We start from the raw sequence: 21,178 nt of genomic DNA, 5'->3' as shown, positions 1-21,178 counted from the left end.
CGAGGGTATTAAACAGCTGCTCCTGCCGCTCTCAGGTCAGAAGGGTGTGTGGAAGCTGCAGGGACAAAGACAGGAGCCATGGCATCATTCAAGAAGTCCTTTGAGGGCCTGAAAAGCACGAGCCACTCAGCCGCTAAAGGAGTCACAGACACTGCAGGTACAGACCGGTGGCTACAAGGTGATACGATCGACATCAGACCTGGAATCAAGAGAGTTGTACTGCAATTAATACAGCATTTTATTTTTCTTTCTAAGAGATTTTGCAGTAAAATGAAGTTTAAAAGCTGTCAGTCACTTTAAAAACCTGTGATGCGTTTCCAGTGCAGGCAGCTGAGGAAGCCGTGCAGCAGGTGGCAGACTCCTCCAAAGAAACAGTCAACAAAGGTAAGGCGCACATTCCTTCTTTCTAGCATCATATACTGTAATTAGTTGGTGTTTACTGAGGCATGGATGGCAGACACAAGCTGTCAGTCATATTACTGCCAAATTAGATGTTTAATTGCTAATAAAAGCAGAGCAGTTAAAAGGAAACATGAATTGTAAAAATGAATGCAGTCAAAATAGAAATATTGGAATTATTATAACAGTATGAATAAAATGCAAATTTTATATTGTTTAAAATTAGTTTTAGAAATAATTCCTCGGGTTATTAGAAAAATTTGAAATGTGGAGAAATATCATATTTGACAATCATACAAATGAATGCACTGTGAAAATATTAGTTGAATATTTTTTATTCAACTCTATCCAGTTGAATATTAGCTGAATATTAGAGGATTTGTTGCTTAGCTTACTTCTCTTCTGTTCTGCTCTGACTTATCAAAGCTGCTGAAGAAACCAGCAGGCAGACTCAAGCAGCCATAGGAAAAGCTGCGGGCAAGGCCACGGACACCATCAAGGAGTTTGGGCAGAAAATGGAATCTAAATGATCCCTAAAGAATGGACACTTGTAGCTGAAAGTTAAGCCAACTTGTCTGATCACCCCCTTCAGGCAGGGGAAACTGTTGGGATGGAATTATGCAAACCATATAAACTATTTTTAAAAAGATATAAACTATAGTTATCGATATATATATATCTATATATATATATATAGATACATATATAGAGAGAAAGAGACATATGGCTTTACGTAGCTAACATTCCAGAAGAAATGTTTATAAACTGTCTTTTCTAATTTTCCATTTGTGCTTTTTTTCTTCTTTTTCTTTTTTGCTTTCTGCCTGTTTTTGCGAAATAAATGAATTCCAACACCTCTTACGGGTTCGTAAAATGTGATATCCTGCCACACTCAGGAGACTTAACACTGTTAGTTGCTCTGCAGGCACGGTATCTATGATGCATCCTGTTTTTTTGCTCTGTGGAGCGCACTCATCAGTGAATCACCACGGTCATCATTATTACCAACACATTGCTGAGAAGATGGCCTTTGGCAGGCTGATGGCCCCTGATGAGAGTGTGATCAGAGCCCGTCTACCTTGGTCCTCAGCAGCACACCTCCCCTGCATCCCACTACGTGGTTGCCAAGCAACAGAACTCTGTGGCAGCCTTCGAATTAACGGCGAGAATACTTATGTCAGTACACGGTGTTCTGGCCAAGCCGCAGCAGCCCACTGCCATGCTACAAGCAAGTCGGTTAGAGATTCTCAAAAAAAAAAAAAAAAAGAAAGAAATGTCCCACTCAATCACTAGAGGCAAGCAGAATTAGAGAGGCTCTAGAGAAATATGTGTCGCAAAGCAGGGAGGTTGGAGGGGAATGACGAATGAGTATAAAATACTTGGTGATTTACAAGTGTTTGTTTGTGTGGGAGGCGAAGCTGCTGCTTCCAGGCTCCTTCAGCTTAAATTCTCTGTTGTGTCTTTCATGTACAGATGCTGCAGAACAACCACTGTTACTAATATCTCTCTGATGTTCTCCACAAGCTTTGAGTTTGCATAGACTTTTTGGAAGTCCTGTAATGAGCCTGTGATCATCTGTCTTCCTGAAGTAGGACATGTTTTAAGCATTTATCTATTTATTTTTTTTCTTTTTTACTAAGCTTAAGATTCTGTTAAACAAACAAACGGGCAAATGTGGCCTTGACGCACACATGTACATGCAGACATACACACACACACACACACACAGACACTGCTGTTTTAGTTCAAAACCCTGCTTCATTATTGCTAAGAGAAATCCCACTTCTGCATACTTCACCCTCCCTCCCTCATGATCATTTGTAATGACGTGAGAGTTTTATCACCAATTTATGCCTCCTTTAAAATTTCTCCAGATTAGCCAGTTCACAGGTTTATCTCTGTGCACGTAGCTGCCATTGTGTTTCTATGAGAACCTGAAGTTAATTACTATGATTTACTGCTGATTAGAGAGCTGTAGAGATATTTTGCCATTACATTACCACTCACTGCCAGAAACCCGACCGTGGTTTCCAGGGAAACTGGAAATGTGAAGCTTTTCAATAGACACAGCCACAGCCTAAAGAGCGAGGATTGCCTAAGATAGATTCTTCTAGAGACAAACCTGTAGCCACTGCAATCAGCATCAATCACCGGGGGGAGATGCACGGACAGATGTTTGTCGCAATCGGTGCTGAGATTTGCAATGTTTGACCCAAATCTGAAGAAGAGTTGTGGAGTGGCTTCAGCCTGACTTTAGACTGCTGAGGTATGTCCTAATTTTCTGAGATCTCCTTTTGTAATCATGCTTGTTTTATAGTTACATTTTGAAAACAACTCTGAATTCATGTGCACGCTGTTTGTGTTATGTAATTATGGACTAGAATAGAATTCAGACAGGAGCTGATAATGAGATATTTTTGGGCATGAAGATTTGACTTTGTCTCTTTTTAAAGTATTTAAAAAGATAGTCCTGCGATATTAAATTAAGTGTGCAAACAATTCTGATCAAGTAGTAGCAGTGATGCTCCTGTGTCTATTTGAATAACTGAATAATATCAATTTTGTTTCGTATCGCATGACAGAATATTTTTATCTTCCGCTTGTGCTTGTGCTTGTGCTTGTGCTTGTTCCCGATGATTAACTGCGCGGACACTTTCACACTGCTGTGTTATTCCTGCAGGTAATTCTAGCCCTTTAATGCGGAGACAGAATGGGAAGCCTTAAGGATGAGATGAGAGGTGTCACGGAGGACCACCAGCCTTGCGAGAAGACGGATAATGGGGGGCGTCCGGGAGGCTCAGATAGCACTGCTGCGCCTGAAGGACCTCAACTGTACAGGAGTCAAGAGTCAACCACTCAAGGGGACTATCAGCCGGCACTACAGGGGAATGTCAGCTCTGTTGAGGAGAAAGAGAAAAACCTAATATCTAAAGATCAAGTGCTTTCAGGGGGGGATTATAGCAATGCTGACCTAACAGACACTGAACGAGTTAAAAACTGCACACAGATCGATGCCATGCCTGCAACAGAAGAGCACAATAAAACAACGACAGCAGCTACAAATAACGATGCAAAGGTGACGATCAAGTTTCTGAGTGATGGAGATGGAAAACCTGAAATTCAAGAGGAAAACTTTGAAGATCAAAATCTCAACAGAGGAAAAGATGCAGGAATTGAGAAAATCTCAGTTGCTGTCCCATCAACTCCAGACCCTTATGACCCACGCTCCCCGGCCCCTTTTGGGCAGCACCACATGCGCACACAGGTGAGCCTCGAGGTGGTCCAGTGCTGCTCGGCAGCAACCAGCCCCATGACTCCTCCAGAGGGCAGCCATTCCTTCTTCTTCCCAAGTTCTTTTGGGAAACCTCAAGCCGTGGGCACTGACACTAAAGATGCAGAGTTGCAGGTGGGTCAGCAAGTGGAGTTCTGCTCTGTCGCCACATCCCCCATGACCCCCAAATCCCCATATAGCATGGCTTTCCCAGAGGTTATCGGGAGAGAGCCAGTGCAAAGGGACGAGAAAGTGAAAAAGAATGAGGAGCAGAGGGAGACTGGTCAGCAGGAGAAAAAAGTTTCAGCAGATGCTGTGTCAGAAACAACTGAAACTTTAAAATTTACTACATCAAAGGAGATGACTGAGAGTTCCACCAATGGAGTGGATGCTGAGTTAATAGGCGCACATGTAAGTGTGGAGGGTAGCAATCAGCAGTGTAAGCAGCAGAGGATGGGAAGTATGGATCAAGACATTACAATCTTGGTGACCCAGTATGGCAACAATGAGGAGGAAGAAACGGACGAGGCTGAGTCGTTTTTTTATTCTGTTGAACCGGAGATGGTCAAAATAGATGAAGATGAGGTTGGAGAAAGCTGCAGTGATATAAAGAGGAAGGAAGGAAAGTCCTTCAGTGAAAGTGTTCACAGGAGCACAAACGATCCACAAACTAAAGTACCTTCTGCTGCTGTCAGCGAACATCCGAAAACATGCACAGGATCCGAGCAGTCAGAGGTCGAAAACAAAGATGCACGTGAAGAAGAGAGAGTTGTTTCTGCAAAAAAATCCCCCATCCCTGAATCACCGGCTCCCTTTGGCTGCCATAACATCCGCACACAGGTGAGCCTGGAGGTAGTACAGTGTCAGTCTGTGGCCACCAGCCCCATGACCCCACCTGAGGGGGACCAGGCCTTCTATTTCCCCACCTCTTTTGGAAAATGTGGGGCTGTGGGCACAGAGACTAAAGATGCTGAGTTGCAGGTGGGTCAGCAGGTGGAATTTCGCTCTGTCGCTACCGCACCCATGACCCCGAGAACTCCCACGATTATGACTTTCCCTCAGGTCATGAAGGAGCCTAGCATAGAGGAGAAGATAGTGGAGGAGGAAGAGGAAAAGAAAGAAGAGGCAACAGAGGAGAAAGAGGAAAAGAAAGAGGAGGCAAAGAAGGAGAAAGAGGAAAAGAAAGAGGAGGCGACGGAAGAGAAAGAGGAAAAGAAAGAGGAGGCGACAGAGGAGAAAGAGGTAAAGAAAGAGGAGGCAATGGAGGAGAAAGAGGTAAAGAAAGAGGAGGTGATGGAGGAGAAAGAGGAGAAAGTAACCCAAGAGAGAAAGGTGGAGGGAGTTGAAGAGAACACAAAGGAGGAAATCAACTGTAAGGAGAAAGATGAGGAGAAATGCGAGGAGCCAGTGCAGGAGGTGAGCTGGGATGAGAAGGGGATGACGTGGGAGGTGTACGGAGCTGTGGTGGAAGTAGCCGTGCTGGGCTCTGCCATCCAGAAACACCTGGAGAAGCAGGTGAAGAAGCAGAAGAGGCAATCCTCCATGCCACCGCCTCCTCCGCTCAACCCCACAGCTACACCCCTGACCCCCGAGATAGCCCAGGGGGGTTCAGGTAAGGGTCGTGCAGGGAGAAGAGGGGAGCATGATGGGAAAGCGGGCCGACGCAGAAGAAACCCCTTCCGCCTGCTGATGGAGAACATGCAGCAGCCACACTGTTGCTCCAGAGCTCATACCACTGAGTGACAGGAGAGAAAGTTTACATGGGATCTGATACACGTGGTTGTTATCCAGTGCATCCACTGAATGACGTCGTCTCGATGGTGTGAGAAAAAGAAGGACAAAATTCACACCTTCGCTCAAGACAAGCAAGCACAAAAGCATTTAATATGAAGTTTGCGCCGAGAAGCATTAACCGCTGAGAAAGCAGCCATAAATTATGATTTCTCTTTTTATCCCCCACACACCCCACCCTCGCTGATTGGTATCTTATTCACAAATCTCTCTGCACACACCGACAGAGTGATGATGGACGTTTGGGGAAATGAGAGCGATGCGTCAGCGTCATCATCAGCCTGGCTCTCCTCCTTTAGTGTTTTTCGCTGAAACCATCCACTGACTCATTTTAGCTGTTGGTGCTTTTTTTGTTGTTGTTTTTTCCACTCACCTCACACAATGTGAAGCCATGGCAACCAGCTTTTCTCCTGGTTGCTAAAAAGCTTGTTAAGCTTCGACAGAGAGAGAGATATGATAGTGTAATGACAGGTTTTGAGTGTGATTTGTGACCTGGTGGCCTGGGGGATATTTAAATCGATCAAGTGTTGCCTTGATCTCTTTGTAAGAGGAGTCTCTACTGTCAGTGCAGGCTTTTGTATGTCTTATATATTGCTTTAGATTTGGCAGTGTTTTGACTTGTTTGTATTGTGAAAAGTGTAAAAAAAAAAAAAGACAAAAAAACTGATGACGCGTACAATCACCTTTCGAGGAAAGTAATGACTCCTGATATCAGGGTATTTTTAGTCATGAGTGCTCACAGTATTTTAATGCCATAATCTGTGATCCTGTTGTAAATTATGCGAAGGCAATGATTTTAAGCGTGTTTTAAACAAGCGGTTGTTACAGTGTCAGTGAATGTCCGTGTTCACCAGCATTAACTTCAGGTCCACATTCAAAGGATCAGAATTTATTCATGGATTGCACTTGTGTTACATTCATTTAGGTGTCAGTAAACAGTGAATAATCTTTTCAATCTGCTGCTTGTTGGAAGTCACTCTGCATGAGTTTTTTTTTCTCTTCATCAAGAATTTCATAGCAAACACTGACAAATTAAAACAGGGAAAGAGAGAGCGAGATTTTGTCAGACACACAGTTATAAATAAGGGTTTCATTCATACACTGACATTTTGAAACCTTTTTTTTTTAATTTATCTGTTTTTCTTGATTTCTGTGTTGGTATAACTTTAAGAAACAGTTTCTTTCAAAAGCAATTCAAACCCTTTTTAAACCACTGCTTATTATAATAACAAAAATAAAGTGATTCACATGTGCATCAAGCAAGAAGTTTGTGTGTTTAACCACTGCTGCTATTCATTTTTTTATACTGCATGGATTGAAACTGTCTCTACAGAAAGATAAAGGAAGAGTTTGATATTTTTAGGCCATCGATATTGATTTCACTTTCATACCTATGTACAAACTATGAGGCTACAGCAAACAAGCAGTTCGCATACTTCAGCTCTCTGACTGGATTGGAATAAGGTCTTTGAAATCATTACACTTTTATACAATTAGATCTTTTTCACAAAATAGGATCCCCCTTTTGGGTCAGTTTTATGCTTGTAAAGGGTGTTTAGGCTTCAAAGTTAAATCTGTAATACAGAAATGGCTATTTGAAGATGAAGTCTTCATCAAGAACTATATAATAAGTTTGATTTGGTATGCCTGATTACAAAGAAGCTACATTTGTCTAGCTGAGGCATCTGGCCTTCACTATTTACATTACAAATCTGTGGTGTCAAATACAGGGTTGCTGTACCCCATGAGGGGGTTGTCAGTGCTTTGGTTTTGGTCAGCCAGGGTCAGTGCTTCATGCAAAGGCTCAGTGTACCCTGGTGGATCCTCTTTCGGATATCGAGCACTTTCCAAGTCAGAGTCGTCGGAGTTGAAGCTTAGATGGCTTTGGTGGAAAAACAAAGAGAAAGAGGGAGACAATATGAACAAATGATCATTTCAAGGTTTTTGATTTAAAAACAACAATCACATGGCATTGCTGGAAGCACAGAGCCAGCTCTGTCACAACATGCTGTAGTGGGCACTCTGTGGCAAAATGTTCACCTGGAAATCATCCCGGTTTATTAACCAGCACAGCTACAGAGTGGTGAGCGCAGCTGCGTTTCACCGTGAGCCACCTTATCAAACTGTGTTGATCAAGCCAGTAACTGCTCTCTGTAGGCAGTGGACCGATTTACAGACAGGGTTCTTTGTTTCCTTGTTGTTTTTGTTTTACCTGTGTTTGTCATCATCAGAGCTGCTCTCTTCTAACTCGATGGTTGTGTCGATGTTCAGGTTGAGCACAGGATTAGCACTATCAGAGAGAAGTGACACATGTTAGAAGGCAAACTTATACATTAGGTTTCATACCATTGCCTATTTCATTTATCTGAATAAGGTTTTGTCTCCTCACCCTTCCATAGTGTACTTGTTGGTTCCAGGTAGCATAAGACCATTTTTCTGGTTGTCATAATTCATACTGGATGCAGATTCTGCAGCTTTAGCAGCCTTAAGCTTCCTTCTGTAGCTGTAGGGTGGAATGATGAGTGGTCAGTACACAGACTCCCTGCTGGTCATAGTTGTTTGAAATCATAGGTATCACATTTTCTTACTTTCTGCGAGTGCAGAGGAGTGAAGTGGTGAGGACAAGAAGTACAATGACAAGGCCTGCCACAATCCCCAGCAGGACATATTTTACTGTGTCCACCGTTTTTTCTTCCTCGGGAGCAGTCCCCTAAAAACAGAGGTTTCAGGTTTCGAGTTTCATATGTAGATTATATTTATACTAACCTCACAATTTTCACATGTCCTTTAATACTGATCAGACTTATCAGACCTCTTACTAATCTGGAGTTAATTGTTTTGTAAAATGAACCAAAGGGATTGCTACTGCTGTCTCCTTTAACCAGATTTTAAATGTCTTTATCCCTGTAAAATATATTTTACTTTACTTTTCTAAATCTACATTAAAAAATTGTTTTTACACCCTCAATATACACAAAGCAATAATTTTGAGTAAAATGCAACTGTAATATATAAAATTTATAAAAAGGTTTATTTATTCAAATAATTAAAAAATGTGACTTCATTTGACAAGATTCCATTAAATGTAGCATTTTACATTGTACTTACGTAATAAAATTCCATGAAAAAATGTACATGTAAAAAATCAGTTACATTTTTTTTGGGGGTTTTATTGATGTTTTTTTGGGGGGGTGGGGGGGGGTCAACACTGATATTAAAGTAATTTAATATAAGTAATTTTTCCATATAGCCAATATAATTCAAATGCACCATCCCTTACATACACTGTAATGTTACATACACTGAGTCATTAATCTCAACGTAGTTACGGCTGTTTCTGAAGATCACGTGATCCACCTTTATGGGAAATCAAATGCCTTTTAATATTTAATAAATATAAATCCTAAATTATTGAAAATTAGGCATGTTTTTTAAAAGTGATACACATGAAACAATTCTGAATTTAACCTGCTGGTGGAGCCAGAGTGCTTGTTGGAGCACACATTGAACTTGGTGAAAAGAATCAGTGAACTATCCCCTGCCCCTGTGCTGACTCTGAAATACTTTGTATTAGACTGCCAACAGCAATTTATCAAAAAAGAAGAATAAAAAAAATGATGACAAAATGACCAAGAAGATATAAAGAAGAGGCAGAAAAATAGTTGGGTTTTTTTGCCGTGTTTAAAAAATAAAACCGTACTTACAATGTTATCTAGCCCAAGCTCTATCAGCTTAGGAAAGTGTTCCGCATCAGAGAGCATTATTTCCACTTGAACAGAGGTAAGGGCCGTTCCATTGGCATAGACAAAATAAGCTACCACAATAGTTTTCTCTGTAGCCCTGAGAGAACCATTAAAACACACACACACATACACATAAATTAAATCAACACATTTCAGCTGTTTAAAACCTAAAACCTGGAGTTGCTGCCATTGACATTTTGTCTACATGTGCAATTGCACCACCTAGTGAGGAAAAACAAAGCATAGGAGTAAGCAAGGAGATATGAAAGGGAACTTACCTGGATGTCTCACTGTTGTAAGGCCTAAGAGCAACAATTTCAACAGCAGCCTTAGTGGCAGTCATAAGTGCTCTAAGAGTCCCAGAAGATGACGGGGGGAAGAAAATGGGTAGATTTAAGTGGTGACTGAATGAAAATTAGCAGATTAGATCAGATATAGTCTTTACTAATGATTCAGACATTACCTCTTGATCTCACTGAGCTTTTTTTCAACCTCAATCTGATTATTTGCAAACCTGAGTTCGACTTTGTAGGATTCATCGACTGTGAAAATCTGCAGTTATAAAAAGAATGCAAACATTGGTGTGTGCTGCAAGTTTTACAGCCTGTTTTCAATATACAACACAGGGTAAGCAAATCCCATGTCACTTACATCCAGCACGGTGCTAGAGGACAGGCCGCCGGGATCAGTCGCAGAGACTGTTACCAAATACTTCCCCTTCAGTGTCAAATCAAGTGTCTGTGTAGATCTGTGGATAGTTGAAGGGAAGCACACCCATAAGAACCATAAAAATGCACCCATGACAATATCATTTTGGAAAAAACAACACGTGCATGGGCTCCTATTATCCCTGCTCGAGTATAAATGTAAATATATAAGTAAAAGTAAAAACACCGACACTTGTGAGAAAAACCAGAGCAGACTGAGTTGTGACTGCAGGAGACGATTTTGTACTCACTGAATAATCCCAACATAGCGGTCATTTTGCTGTGTGGTGACAGCCTCAAACAGTGCCCCCTTGTCACTTATTTCATTGTTGGTGTTTTGGAATTTCACATCTGTCACTTTAAACTCGATCTGACTGTTTATGCCACTGTCACGATCTGTAGCCTATGAAAGACATGAAGTAGAGCATCATGCTTCATGCATCGTTAACATGCCGAAATGAGGTCAGGTGTTTTTGCTTTTCAGTCGTACTCACAGTGACCCCTGCAACTGATGTCCCTTTGCTTGCACTTTCTGACACCACAACTATAAAAGAAGAAGAAAAAAATCAGCGTTGGACTCATATAATGTTTTAAAAATTTAGGGCGATATGTGAAAGAACGTGGCCCTGTTGGTAAGTACTGCAGACGACTGGTTATTCTGAGAGGACTCACCAAACACCTGACTGTCTGAGAAAATGAATTCTGGGGCATTGTCATTGATGTCTTCAATGTTGATCACCATTAGGCCTGAAGAGAAATGACAGTGAACCAGCTTTTATGTAAGCTGTTTGTTTTAATGGCTTACTCTTATTATCAGCAAACAACCCATTACTGACCTGTCGTGGCGCTGTTGTTATATCCCTTCTCTGTGTTAATGTCCACCACCTGAGCCTCTACAATCGCCTGGTCGCATTTTTCATAATCCACCGTGAACTTAGGGTTGACCCTGACCTCTCCGTTTGGATCCAGGACAAACAAGTCGCAGAAATCCAGGCTGTTATTGCATCTGCATTTGACGGATTCCAGCTCAAAGACCAGAGAATGACTCCCGTCTTTATCTTCCGCTTTAAAACTCCCAACAGCTTCCACTACTGTGGTGTTCTCCTTCACTGTCATAGATGCTATTGGCGTGAACTCAGGTCGCTCATCATTTACATCAAGTACATCTACGTCCACCATCACTGTAGCTTTATTTGACTCCAGATCTGCTGCCTCTACCCTCATATTAAACTTTTTGGGGCCTTTCTCATAGTCCAGCTCAATGTCTGGGTCCACAGTGATGTTTCCCATGAAACCTCTTGTGGCAGCGAAGGTTCGAATGATGAAGTTCCCAAAGCTCCCATCGACAATGCTGAAAGAGATGCGATTAAACTCTGCTGTTTGGTCCAAATCCTCAGCTTCAACAGAGCCAACAAATGCACCTGAATGAATGATAAATATGAATTAAAACCCTGACAAGTTAAGTTGTAAACACTTAAAACATTTTGCGGTGTGAAATACTTGCCTTTTTCTCCTTCTTTAACAGAGAATTTGTAAGATGGGGCAAAAATTGTTGGCGTGTTATCATTGATGTCCTGAAATGGATCATAAAGAAGAAAAAACACTGGCAGTCATCAGCTGTACCAGCATTTATACCATCTCTTGTAACTTGGTACTGTCAACTTGCTAAAATACCTACCTGTACATTGATGGTAACTGTGACATTGGTGGATAGCGGGGGTTCACCCTGGTCTGTAGCAGTCACTACAAGTTTAATCTCCCCTTCCAGCATTGGATCCAGGGCCTCACGATCCAGTTCAACATGGTTTGTCAAAACACCGGTTTCAGGGTCTATAGTGAAGTTCTTACTGTATGTGCTTGACACGATACCATACACAATTTGGCTGTTTGGAGTATTGGGCTCATCTCCATCAGTAGCCTGTCCAAAGCAGAGAAACATCAGAAGAGACACTTTTAGGAAGATGATTTTCTTTGCTGATACTGCAAAAATGCAATAAAGCCTGAAAACAAAATTTATGGCCAAATGCTGAATTTAATCCAGTAATGCCATGTATCGTATAAACTTTTAAGGCTACAAAAGTACAATATTGACCAAAACCTCATATATGTAACCTGAAATGTAATTTCTTTTTTAATATAATTTGTCAGAAGGTCCAACAAACATTCCAGTTTCAAAAAAATACAATTTTCTGGAAATGATTTCATGGATCAGCCTTGACAGGGTTAAGTCATTTGATTAAATGTACATTTTTGATGTAATGTTGTTACATTGTGTAAAACAGTGTAAAACATTTATTGGAATCTGGTCAAATGAAATGTACCTGATTGGTATACATCTAGTTTATACCAAGCATATTTTCCGTAATAATTAATAATTTATTTCAGTCACATTTAAATTATTTTAAATTAAAAGTGATGTTTCATATTTATGATGACATGTTTTGACTGTGTATGCATTTGAAAATTATAACTCCCTGTCAATTTCTTGGAAAGTTTTTTTAAAATAATATTTTAGTCCTGGCTACACACTTTATTCATGTCACATGACAGGCCATGATATTGGGTGATGCAAATTTCTCCAGAAATGTATGTTTGGATCAGACTTCACTAGACTCTTATACATATGCTAAATCCATATTTCTTAATTTTAATGGAATTTAGCAGATTTTAAAAATATATATATGTTATTAAAAAGCTCTGAACTAAGAGTTTAAGGTCAGATACAATGCACTGTAAAAAAAAAATCCTAATATAAAAGTATTTTACTGTGTATTTTACAGTTTTGTACTGTTCTTCTAGAATATCATTAAATCTGCATCAATAGACTGTGATTTCACATTTCAAATGTAAATTAACGTAAAATTACTGTAATGTAATAAAACATAATTTTCTTGTTCTTTAAATGTATTTGTCTGTACATATGCATATTTAGATTGTTAAAATACATTCACAAATATTTGTCCGTTATTTGAAAGATTGGACTGTTAAATTCAAATGTAATGCTATGGAAAAATATATAAAATTATTCTTATAAACTTTTTTTAGAAAGTTGGCAGTTCGCCTTGTAATCAGAAGGTTGCCGGTTCGAGCCCCGGCTCGGACACTCTCGGTCATTGTGTCCTTGGGCAAGAAACTTCACCTACCACCTACTGGTGATGGCCAGAGGGGAATTATAAAGTGGAATTGTAAAGCGCTTTGAGGGTTTCAAAATGCACTATATGAATGCAATCCATTATTATTTAAACCAACTCTTAACTGTATATTTCTGTACATTTAAGTATCATTATTCATATTGCCGCATTCATTGACCTTGTTTATAGGTAATTTCATTGTTTAATCACATTAAATTGTTCCTAATTTAATGTTTAAAAGCACTTGAAAAAAGCAAAATCCCATGTAAAATTAGGGCAACAAATTGTATTTTCATTACTGGAAATAACCGTATTTTTATGAGTAAGTTATTTTCTGTTATTTTATGGTATTGTTTTTTGGTGCCCAGCTGCCGGAATATTACTGTTTTTTTAAAGATGTTTTTTCTAACAGTGTGACTGTTGTTCCATATAAACCCTTCACTTTGAAAATTATGACCATAGCTGCAGCCTCATGAACTTTTTGCTGTCTCTGCCTACCAACATTAACATGCACAATAAAGCGCTTTTCATTTTTCAGCAACATGAAACCTGTTATTTGTGTTCATGTCTTCTAGGCTCTTCAAAGTAGAAGTGATAAGTAAATGTATGTATGAGAAGTCTTGAGGCAACTGTTGTTGTGATTTGGTGCTATATAAATAAAGTTGAATTGAATGGAATGGAATTGAAGTCATTGCCTTTAAGCAGTTAATTCCTGCCAGCCAATGGGGATGCCTTTATTAATGCATATAAAGACTATACTACACTCTTATTTGATAGCCCCACCACCACCACCTGCTGCTGTTTTCCCCCCCAAAATGAAAAAAATAAATTAATCAAAATTAATTTGACAGCTATTGTCCTTAGTGCTCACCCTGCCAAACTTACCTCTATTTTGACTTCAAGCTCTTGGCCCTCTCTAACAAAAGCCACGTAAGAATCTCTGTTCATGACTGGAGGCTTGTCATTAATGTCAGTCAGTGTGATCTCCAGTACTGTAGAGCCAGGCTTGCCATCTGTGTCTCTGGCCTGTAGGGTCGCTGTATACAGAGATCTGAGCTCACGATCCAGGAGCTCTTGGCTTTTCACATAAACTTTGCCTGTGCGTGACTCCACGTCAAAGTAAGGTAATCTGAAACATAGCATAGACTGTTGGAGAGGTGTTGCGTGCAAGACAAAGACAGAATTACTGCAGCAGGCCACAAGTGAAGACGTACATGCTGTCGGGAAAAAGTTTGTATGTCAGGTTGCCTTTATCCATTGTGTCTGGATCATCTGCCTAAAAGAGAGAAAACAAAACAACGTGTGAGAGTTTCTGAAACAAAAGAATAAAAGCTCCAGATGTCTGAGAGAGAATTCAGACTGCAAGGAACTTACGGTGATTATGGCCAATTCTGTCCCAATGGGTGAATGCTCTGACACATTTAACCTGTATGTGTCCTGTTTGAAGGTTGGACTGTTGTCATTGGCATCCTTGATGTTTATAGTGACTTGAGCAGTGGAGCTGAAGGCGGGTTTATATTGATCTACAGCAGTCACCTGCACCATGATATGAGCAACTCATTGGAATTGTAAAGAGTTTTAAAAGTCACAAACATGAGTGGTATTGGCACATGCAATGGTTTGTATGTATATATATGGCTTATTTTAATTACATTTTTACCTGCAAAGTCATTTGCCGTTTTTTTTCAAAATCCAGATTTTCGGGCTGCCTGATCATGATCTGAACGATGCTGTCTACAGTGGTAAATTGAGGTTCCACAGAAAACACGGCTTTGTCCTCTCCATCCAAGATTAGCTGAGTGTTGGAAATCTGTAAAATCCCAGGACCCAAAAGTTTTATGTTTGATCCATAATGTTACACAGAGCTGATATTGATTGGGGGGGGGGGGGGGGGGGGGACTGGAGACCTCATCCTTTAGATGATGAATGGTCTGTTTCCTTACCTTGTCGGGATCTTTGACAGTCATGCCGATGTTAATAAATCCCAGTGAGTGCTCCAAGATCTCACCAGTGAATTCAGTTGCTGTTACACAGTCGTCCCCTGAGTCTCCACACTTGTAAAACTCTGGCTTATTGTCATTGTCATCAAGGATGTTGATCTGCACAGTTGTTGTGACGCTGGCACGAACCCCGTGGATGTTTTCTTTAGACTCAGTGGCCTTAAATAGGCCAAAATGAATTTTATTTTTTCAATATTCAAGATATTGTTAAAAAGATTAAATATATTTAATATTTCTCAATATTTTTTATGATTAATTATAATAATAATATTAAATTAAATGGTCTAAAGAAGAAGATCATAAATGTTTTTGTGGGGGGTTTTCTTGCATCATTGAGAAGTTGCTCCTGTGTAATGGTGGGTTCCACCATGACACCATCTGCTCTTTGTTTTCAGCGACCCTGAGCTCAGCCTCCCATTCTGCTCACACCAGTTCCCATCTGTATTTTGAATGTGCTCTCTAAGGTCACTGTAAACACCTTCAAAAACTGCTACTAGTGCAACTTTGGTGAAAAACTGTTATGCAAAGTTTAAAAAAACAATGAGAAAACATTGTCACCATTAGTTTCATGAGTTTTGTGAAGATTTGTCTTCCTCAACCTTCAAAATGGTCTTATCACAGTTTATGTCATGTTTGCTTGAGTTGTAAAAACAACCTTTGATTTGGGTTCTTAAAGACGCTCCGTCTTTAAGGAAGTTTCTGGTGCTACACAGAGAGGCTCAACCTGCCTTTCATTGCTGCTAGGTCTTATTAAGATAAGAGAATTTTATACTTGCTGGTCAATACGTCATAATGATTCTAGGGAGTGGTCTTGTTCTGTGTTAAGTCTTGACAAAATGTTGAGTTATTCCTTTAAATCTTAATACATAAAACTAAAAAATGAGTGACTGAAAAATGTCAGAGAAAGCTCAGTTTGGTCACAGTGAAACTGTAATGTGCTGTAATCTGTATGAACTTCATGTGATAACTTTAGTTAGTACTAATGGACAAGCTTACTGTAGTAACACACACAGAGAGAAGGAAATTGACAATGAAATAAAAATGTACCTTCACAGTCAGAGTTACAGTGTCACCAATAACTTCTCTGTCAATTTCTGACAGTACAGATATGACACCATCACTGGTTGAGATTTTAAACAGGCCAGCTTCTGATGACTCTGTAAAATAATGTGGAAATTACATATTATACTACCACTCACAAGCTAAAAGCAAAAAAAATACTGTAGCTTACCTTCAATGCTATAGCTGATTGCATCACTGACTCCTATGTCTGGGTCCACAGCAGTCACTTTAAGCACAGATGTGTCCTATCAAAGGAAAGAAAATGTTTATGAAATGTGAAGCATTTGAAAGTCTTTTATAAAAAATATGTCAACTCAAAGCAGGCTCAGTGCCTTCTATTACCACAGAAGTGTGGTAATAGTAACAAACAAACTGTAACAAAAAGTTGTCAAAGTCTTTGTATACACTGGGTCATATATTGTACTATCAGAAAAATCTTTGTTTGCCTTACAATAATTCTTTGAAATCATTGGTCAGGTTTAGCAGCACTCACCACAGGTGAATGCTCTCTAACACTTCCAACATAGGGAACGCCGATGAACTGAGGGTCAAGATCTGGGACATCCTCAACAGTAACGAAGGAATAAACAGTCTTCGACAAGTATTCTGTATCAGATTTATGACACTTGCCTCCACCATCCTGTTAGAAAACATTTTTAAAAATCTCTTAGTTTTTTTGATGATCAGATAAATCTAGAATACATTAAAACAGATTAAATATAACAGATAAACATGACACCTAAACTCAAAGATGCTGAAAATGTGTTATTCACTTTTGACAGGGCTATCAAATTATAAAAAACAAACAAAGTAAGTAAATAGTATGACCACTGTTACAATAAGCAAAGGCTTGTGACTGTGACTTTCACATAATTAAATTAATAGTGAATATTCATCATTTCTCTTTATCAAACTGACAAAGCAACATAATTTTTTATGCCTGAATGCTCTAGCTTCATTTACACTTTCTTATTAGGAGTAAATAACAGCGCAATTCACTGCTTAACAAACAAAAATCTGACTCTGGATGTTACAATATGCCCCCGTGTGTTATGTTACGTTAGCGGTTAGTTGTTTTAGTGTTCTTAGCTGCAGGTTTATTTAGGAGGACACATATAAAGTTATGTTTCAATTGTTTTGGAAACATCTCTAATCGATTTCTTATCAAACAGTTATATAAGAAAAATGGCGCCAGTCATATATCTGTTTATTATGATGTTTCAGCAGCACCAGAGTGGGTCAAAGAACCAAAGCAGAAGGAAACAACTAGCGTGCTTCTCGTTAAACCAGTAGCGGTCTAAAGGTCACAAAACTGCCAACCCATCACACTAAAGGTCACTTAAATTGTGTACTTATTTAATTATTATAATTTAATGATTTACAATGTATTTAATTATATTTATTTATCTACTATCCACAATCTAAAATGTAAAAATAAAAAGCAGCATTTGAACAAAAGACTGGCTGATACAGATACAAGGAAGGGAAATTCACAACATGCCAAACTTTTCCTTTAAGAAATTAGGAACCACAAGAATATACAAAGCTGCTTTAACGTTAGGGCAACCTTTGCTATTTACACTTTTCTTTAACCAATATTAGTATCATAAGGTAACGCATGTTTAAACTTGAACAATCATACTTACACTGGCATTGATCTTCAGCCGATAGTAAGTACTCAGTGAGGTATAATTCAGGGGCTTGATCAGTTTGACATCACCACTTTCTCTTACAATGCTGAACAGACTAAACCCATCATTTGGGATTACCTGGAAAAAACAGGTAAACAGTGCTTTACAGGTTCATGGAACACCTCTATTGAATATCATTACATTTTATGTTTTCCTAAAGGAAGCTTACTTCATCAATGGCGTATGTAACAATGCCAGCAGTTCCTGTATCAGCATCACTGGCTGATGCTTTAAACAAAGTTGTGCCTACAGGAGTATTCTGTTGATAAAACAGAAAAACAAAACAGAATTATAAAAACAGAAATTATTCACTTCGTAAACAAATGATTGTGTTTATTTTTTCCTTGATGATGAGCCAGTGGTAAATGGACTGCTTCTTTCATAGCACTTTTCTACTCTATCTGAGCACTCAAAACACTTTATAAAACATGCAACCCATTCATACAAATACTTTTTTCCTATGCTGCAGTGCAGTCACACTCAAATGAATGAATCAGAGAGCTACTTGGGGTTAGCATATTTGGCATGCAGCCTGAAGCAGCCAAGGATCAGACCGGTAAGCTTCCAATTAGGAGATGACCTGCTCTCCCTCCTGAGCTAGAATAACCCCAAAGAATGCTTTTCTCTCACAGCAACATGAAATGGTTAAATGGACATTATTTACTAACAAGTAAGACGCTGTGACAGAAAAAAAAATCACAAAACCATTTGTATAGTAATTCATTTAAATATATTTGCCTTACTTCTGGAACACTTGTGTCATAAGAAGGCCTCTGAAAGTTGGGTGCGTTGTCATTGGCATCAAGTAATATTATGGTTAAGTCTCCTTTTCTCTGTAACACATGATGCACTCTGTGAATATAATGGACAAACTGGCATTAAAGAAATAAATTTTACTAAGTTAGATGTCACTTACATAATTAGGGCCATCGGAAACACCAGCTTCAAGTGTCAAATACCCTGGAGGAATCTAGAAGAGAGAATTGATCAAATGTATAAGTGCACATGCTTAACCGAAATTGTGTTTTTTCCAATAAAGGGTCGCTGCTCTATGTCTGCCACACCTCTCTATCAAGAGGCCTTGCAACAGATACAACCCCTGTAGATTCTTCAACTCTGAAGTTTTGAGCATTGGGCCCAATGAGTGTGTAAGTCAGGCTGTCACCATCTGGATCTGATGCAGTTATAGTAAATCCCGGTTGACCTGAAGAACAACAACATGGAAACATATATTAAAAGAAAATGGGCAAAAGAGACATATTACAAACATGTTTAAAAAAAAAGAAGTTAAAACAAATTTAACATACCAACAAGGGTGTCTTCACACACTTCATAAACAAGTTCGGTGAATTCAGGACTGCTATTTGCTGCATAAGATTTGAAGATTAAATGTTGACATGAAGATAAGAAAAGCAAAAATGAATCATCAAACATCAAATGAACACACACCATTAGTTAGGCTGATCAGGCATAATAACAGTATGCTTCCTGCAATCCGCTCCATGCCTGCGAATCAAAAGAGACAATTTTATAAAAGTAGCAAATATTTGATTTTTGTTCTTAGTGTCACCATGAAATGGTAAAACCTTAAAGACAATTGCTCAGTTCACTTATCAGTATGCTAACAGGTTCATAATGACAATGTTCAGTTATTGGTTTTTACACTGACCACCTTACTAGTTATTAGTTCTAATCGCAAATTCTAGCTGAGGCAAAAAAAAAATTTAATCTTTAGAAAAACAACAAAATCATTAAATGTCATGATGCAAACAGAAATATAAGAAGGTGAATCACATACTGGATGACGCTGGTAGTACGCAGCTCTTGTCCTGATTTTTGTAGGCTGAAATTCAGCAGCCAATTGTTATTACAGCCACACCCAAACTGTTCACGGCATAGCAGGTGGTGAAAACACCTGGAAATCTTTGTTTACAGAGAGAACACAGCAGAACCTTTTTATAATATGAAACCTCAAACATTTACATTTTTGCTGTCCCCTTATATTAACTTAAAAAAGTGGACACCGTATTTTGACTATTTTTTAAAAACCTACTTTGGAACTTTGCATTAAGCTTTAAGTAATTTTACATACATTTAAAAAAAGATGTAAAGACAGTTTAGTTCATTTTCAACTGTTAAAAAATTTGGTTGGCAGTTTTACACTTTGATGATGATGATGATGATATATATATATATATATATATATATATATATATATATAACCTTGAATAATTAAGATATAAAAATTAAGAATGACCTCATATAAACAAGTCTTTACTTGAATATGTAAGCCCTTTGTTTTAAGGGCTTTACCACTTTTTTTCGCTACTGTTCTAGGAAAGAAAAAACACCAAAAAAACTGATCAGCTTATTTCAGGTTTCAGGTGTTCGAAGCAACACACTGGATTGATATTACGTATTGTTCGTTATTATCTTCTTCTTTTCTTAATTATCTAAACATTATATAGTAATTACATAGTAACTAAATACATATACTAATGCTCTAAAAAATAAATCCAAATGCATAAGACAAACTTACCAGCCAACATTCACAGAGGGCTTCTTCTTTACTGATGTCTGGATGAGACCTTTGACTCTTGTTCCTCTTAGTGATTGTCGTCTCGCAGCAGTAAATATAAATGATTAACATGCACCAGTGACGTCCAGCAAATATGATAGCATTTTAATCCACTTCCTTGTTTGCTTGTTAAAAAAGAAAAAAAATGTTTTAACTGTTTTCTAATAAGTAAAACAGAAAAACTTCACACAGTTGAAGCTGGTCTCAACTATGACTTCACGCTAGCTGTTTAAGCGTAGAAACAAGCTCCTCACCAGTAACAAATGGCACTGAGCCATACTGGGCCACAAGTGTCCAAACGAGAACCCCACAAGTATCTGAAATGCCCTTTTGTCTAAATGAGTGGTGCTGCTGTCATGGCAACAATACTCTTCTGATTGCTTAGGTTTGGAAACCCAGGGCTTACTAATGCCCATGCCTTCAGAACCAATCAGAGATTCAGTCCCTTATCCAGAAACTACAGTTCCAGGCCCTAATGAGCTCTTCCCAGTGAAGCTCCACAACCCATCCAGTCTACTCTACTCATTAAAGGGTATCACACAAAGGATTATGCTCTCTTGTATCCACTGGCTTCATTCATAATGAGGCAATATACTGAAAACAACATCTTCACTGTGACTGAAACAAATGCCAGTAAATTAAGTGTTGAGAATGGGGCTATTAATAAAAATACATTTGAAAAACACTAGCATGAACAAATGTGCAGAATGCTCAAAAGAAAATTCCTGATATACATGTTATATATATCAGACAAGTTTCTTATTTATTTCTGTCAAAAACAAATTAAATTTAAAGAAAAAGAAAC

At 38.8% G+C, this 21,178-nt stretch overlaps 3 protein-coding genes across 4 annotated transcripts; 2 read left to right on the top strand and 1 right to left on the bottom strand.

Annotated features, from left to right (window-relative positions):
- Window positions 1–56: 56 nt before the first annotated feature.
- Window positions 57–1,041, top strand: adirf (adipogenesis regulatory factor). Its single transcript, XM_082543763.1, has 3 exons — window positions 57–157; window positions 322–384; window positions 826–1,041. The coding sequence occupies exons 1-3, from the start codon at window positions 79–81 to the stop codon at window positions 927–929; spliced, it is 246 nt and encodes an 81-aa protein (XP_082399889.1). The 5' UTR covers window positions 57–78; the 3' UTR covers window positions 930–1,041.
- Window positions 1,042–2,614: 1,573 nt separating this feature from the next.
- On the top strand, window positions 2,615–5,413 carry gprin1 (G protein regulated inducer of neurite outgrowth 1; the record flags this gene model as incomplete). The annotated part of the gene is made up of 2 exons (XM_082505462.1): window positions 2,615–2,665; window positions 3,080–5,413. The coding sequence occupies exon 2, from the start codon at window positions 3,110–3,112 to the stop codon at window positions 5,411–5,413; it is 2,304 nt and encodes a 767-aa protein (XP_082361588.1). The 5' UTR covers window positions 2,615–2,665; window positions 3,080–3,109.
- An 849-nt stretch (window positions 5,414–6,262) lies between these two features.
- On the bottom strand, window positions 6,263–20,424 carry cdhr2 (cadherin related family member 2). Of its 2 annotated transcripts, none has more exons than XM_082543441.1 (31): window positions 20,335–20,392; window positions 19,594–19,638; window positions 19,245–19,301; window positions 19,103–19,162; window positions 18,860–18,999; window positions 18,712–18,765; window positions 18,539–18,628; window positions 17,965–18,054; window positions 17,751–17,873; window positions 16,598–16,744; window positions 16,274–16,349; window positions 16,090–16,199; window positions 14,986–15,201; window positions 14,703–14,852; window positions 14,417–14,578; window positions 14,257–14,318; window positions 13,928–14,171; window positions 11,590–11,829; window positions 11,416–11,485; window positions 10,748–11,332; window positions 10,584–10,658; window positions 10,406–10,455; window positions 10,163–10,314; window positions 9,856–9,952; window positions 9,668–9,756; window positions 9,483–9,554; window positions 9,166–9,301; window positions 8,050–8,171; window positions 7,851–7,964; window positions 7,674–7,751; window positions 6,263–7,343 (listed from the first exon to the last, which is right to left on the bottom strand). In XM_082543441.1, the coding sequence occupies exons 1-31, from the start codon at window positions 20,342–20,344 to the stop codon at window positions 7,166–7,168; spliced, it is 3,894 nt and encodes a 1,297-aa protein (XP_082399567.1). In that variant the 5' UTR covers window positions 20,345–20,392; the 3' UTR covers window positions 6,263–7,165. The 2 variants fall into 2 exon arrangements, with proteins under 2 accessions (XP_082399567.1, XP_082399568.1); XM_082543442.1 differs by having other exon boundaries at window positions 6,265–7,343; window positions 19,594–19,718; window positions 20,335–20,424.
- Between the last annotated feature and the right edge of the window lie 754 nt (window positions 20,425–21,178).

The sequence above is a fragment of the Aulonocara stuartgranti genome (genome assembly GCF_965226115.1).
Source record: "Aulonocara stuartgranti genome assembly, chromosome: 2".
Lineage (NCBI taxonomy): Eukaryota > Metazoa > Chordata > Actinopteri > Cichliformes > Cichlidae > Aulonocara > Aulonocara stuartgranti.
This window is presented reverse-complemented; position numbering and strand designations above follow the sequence as displayed.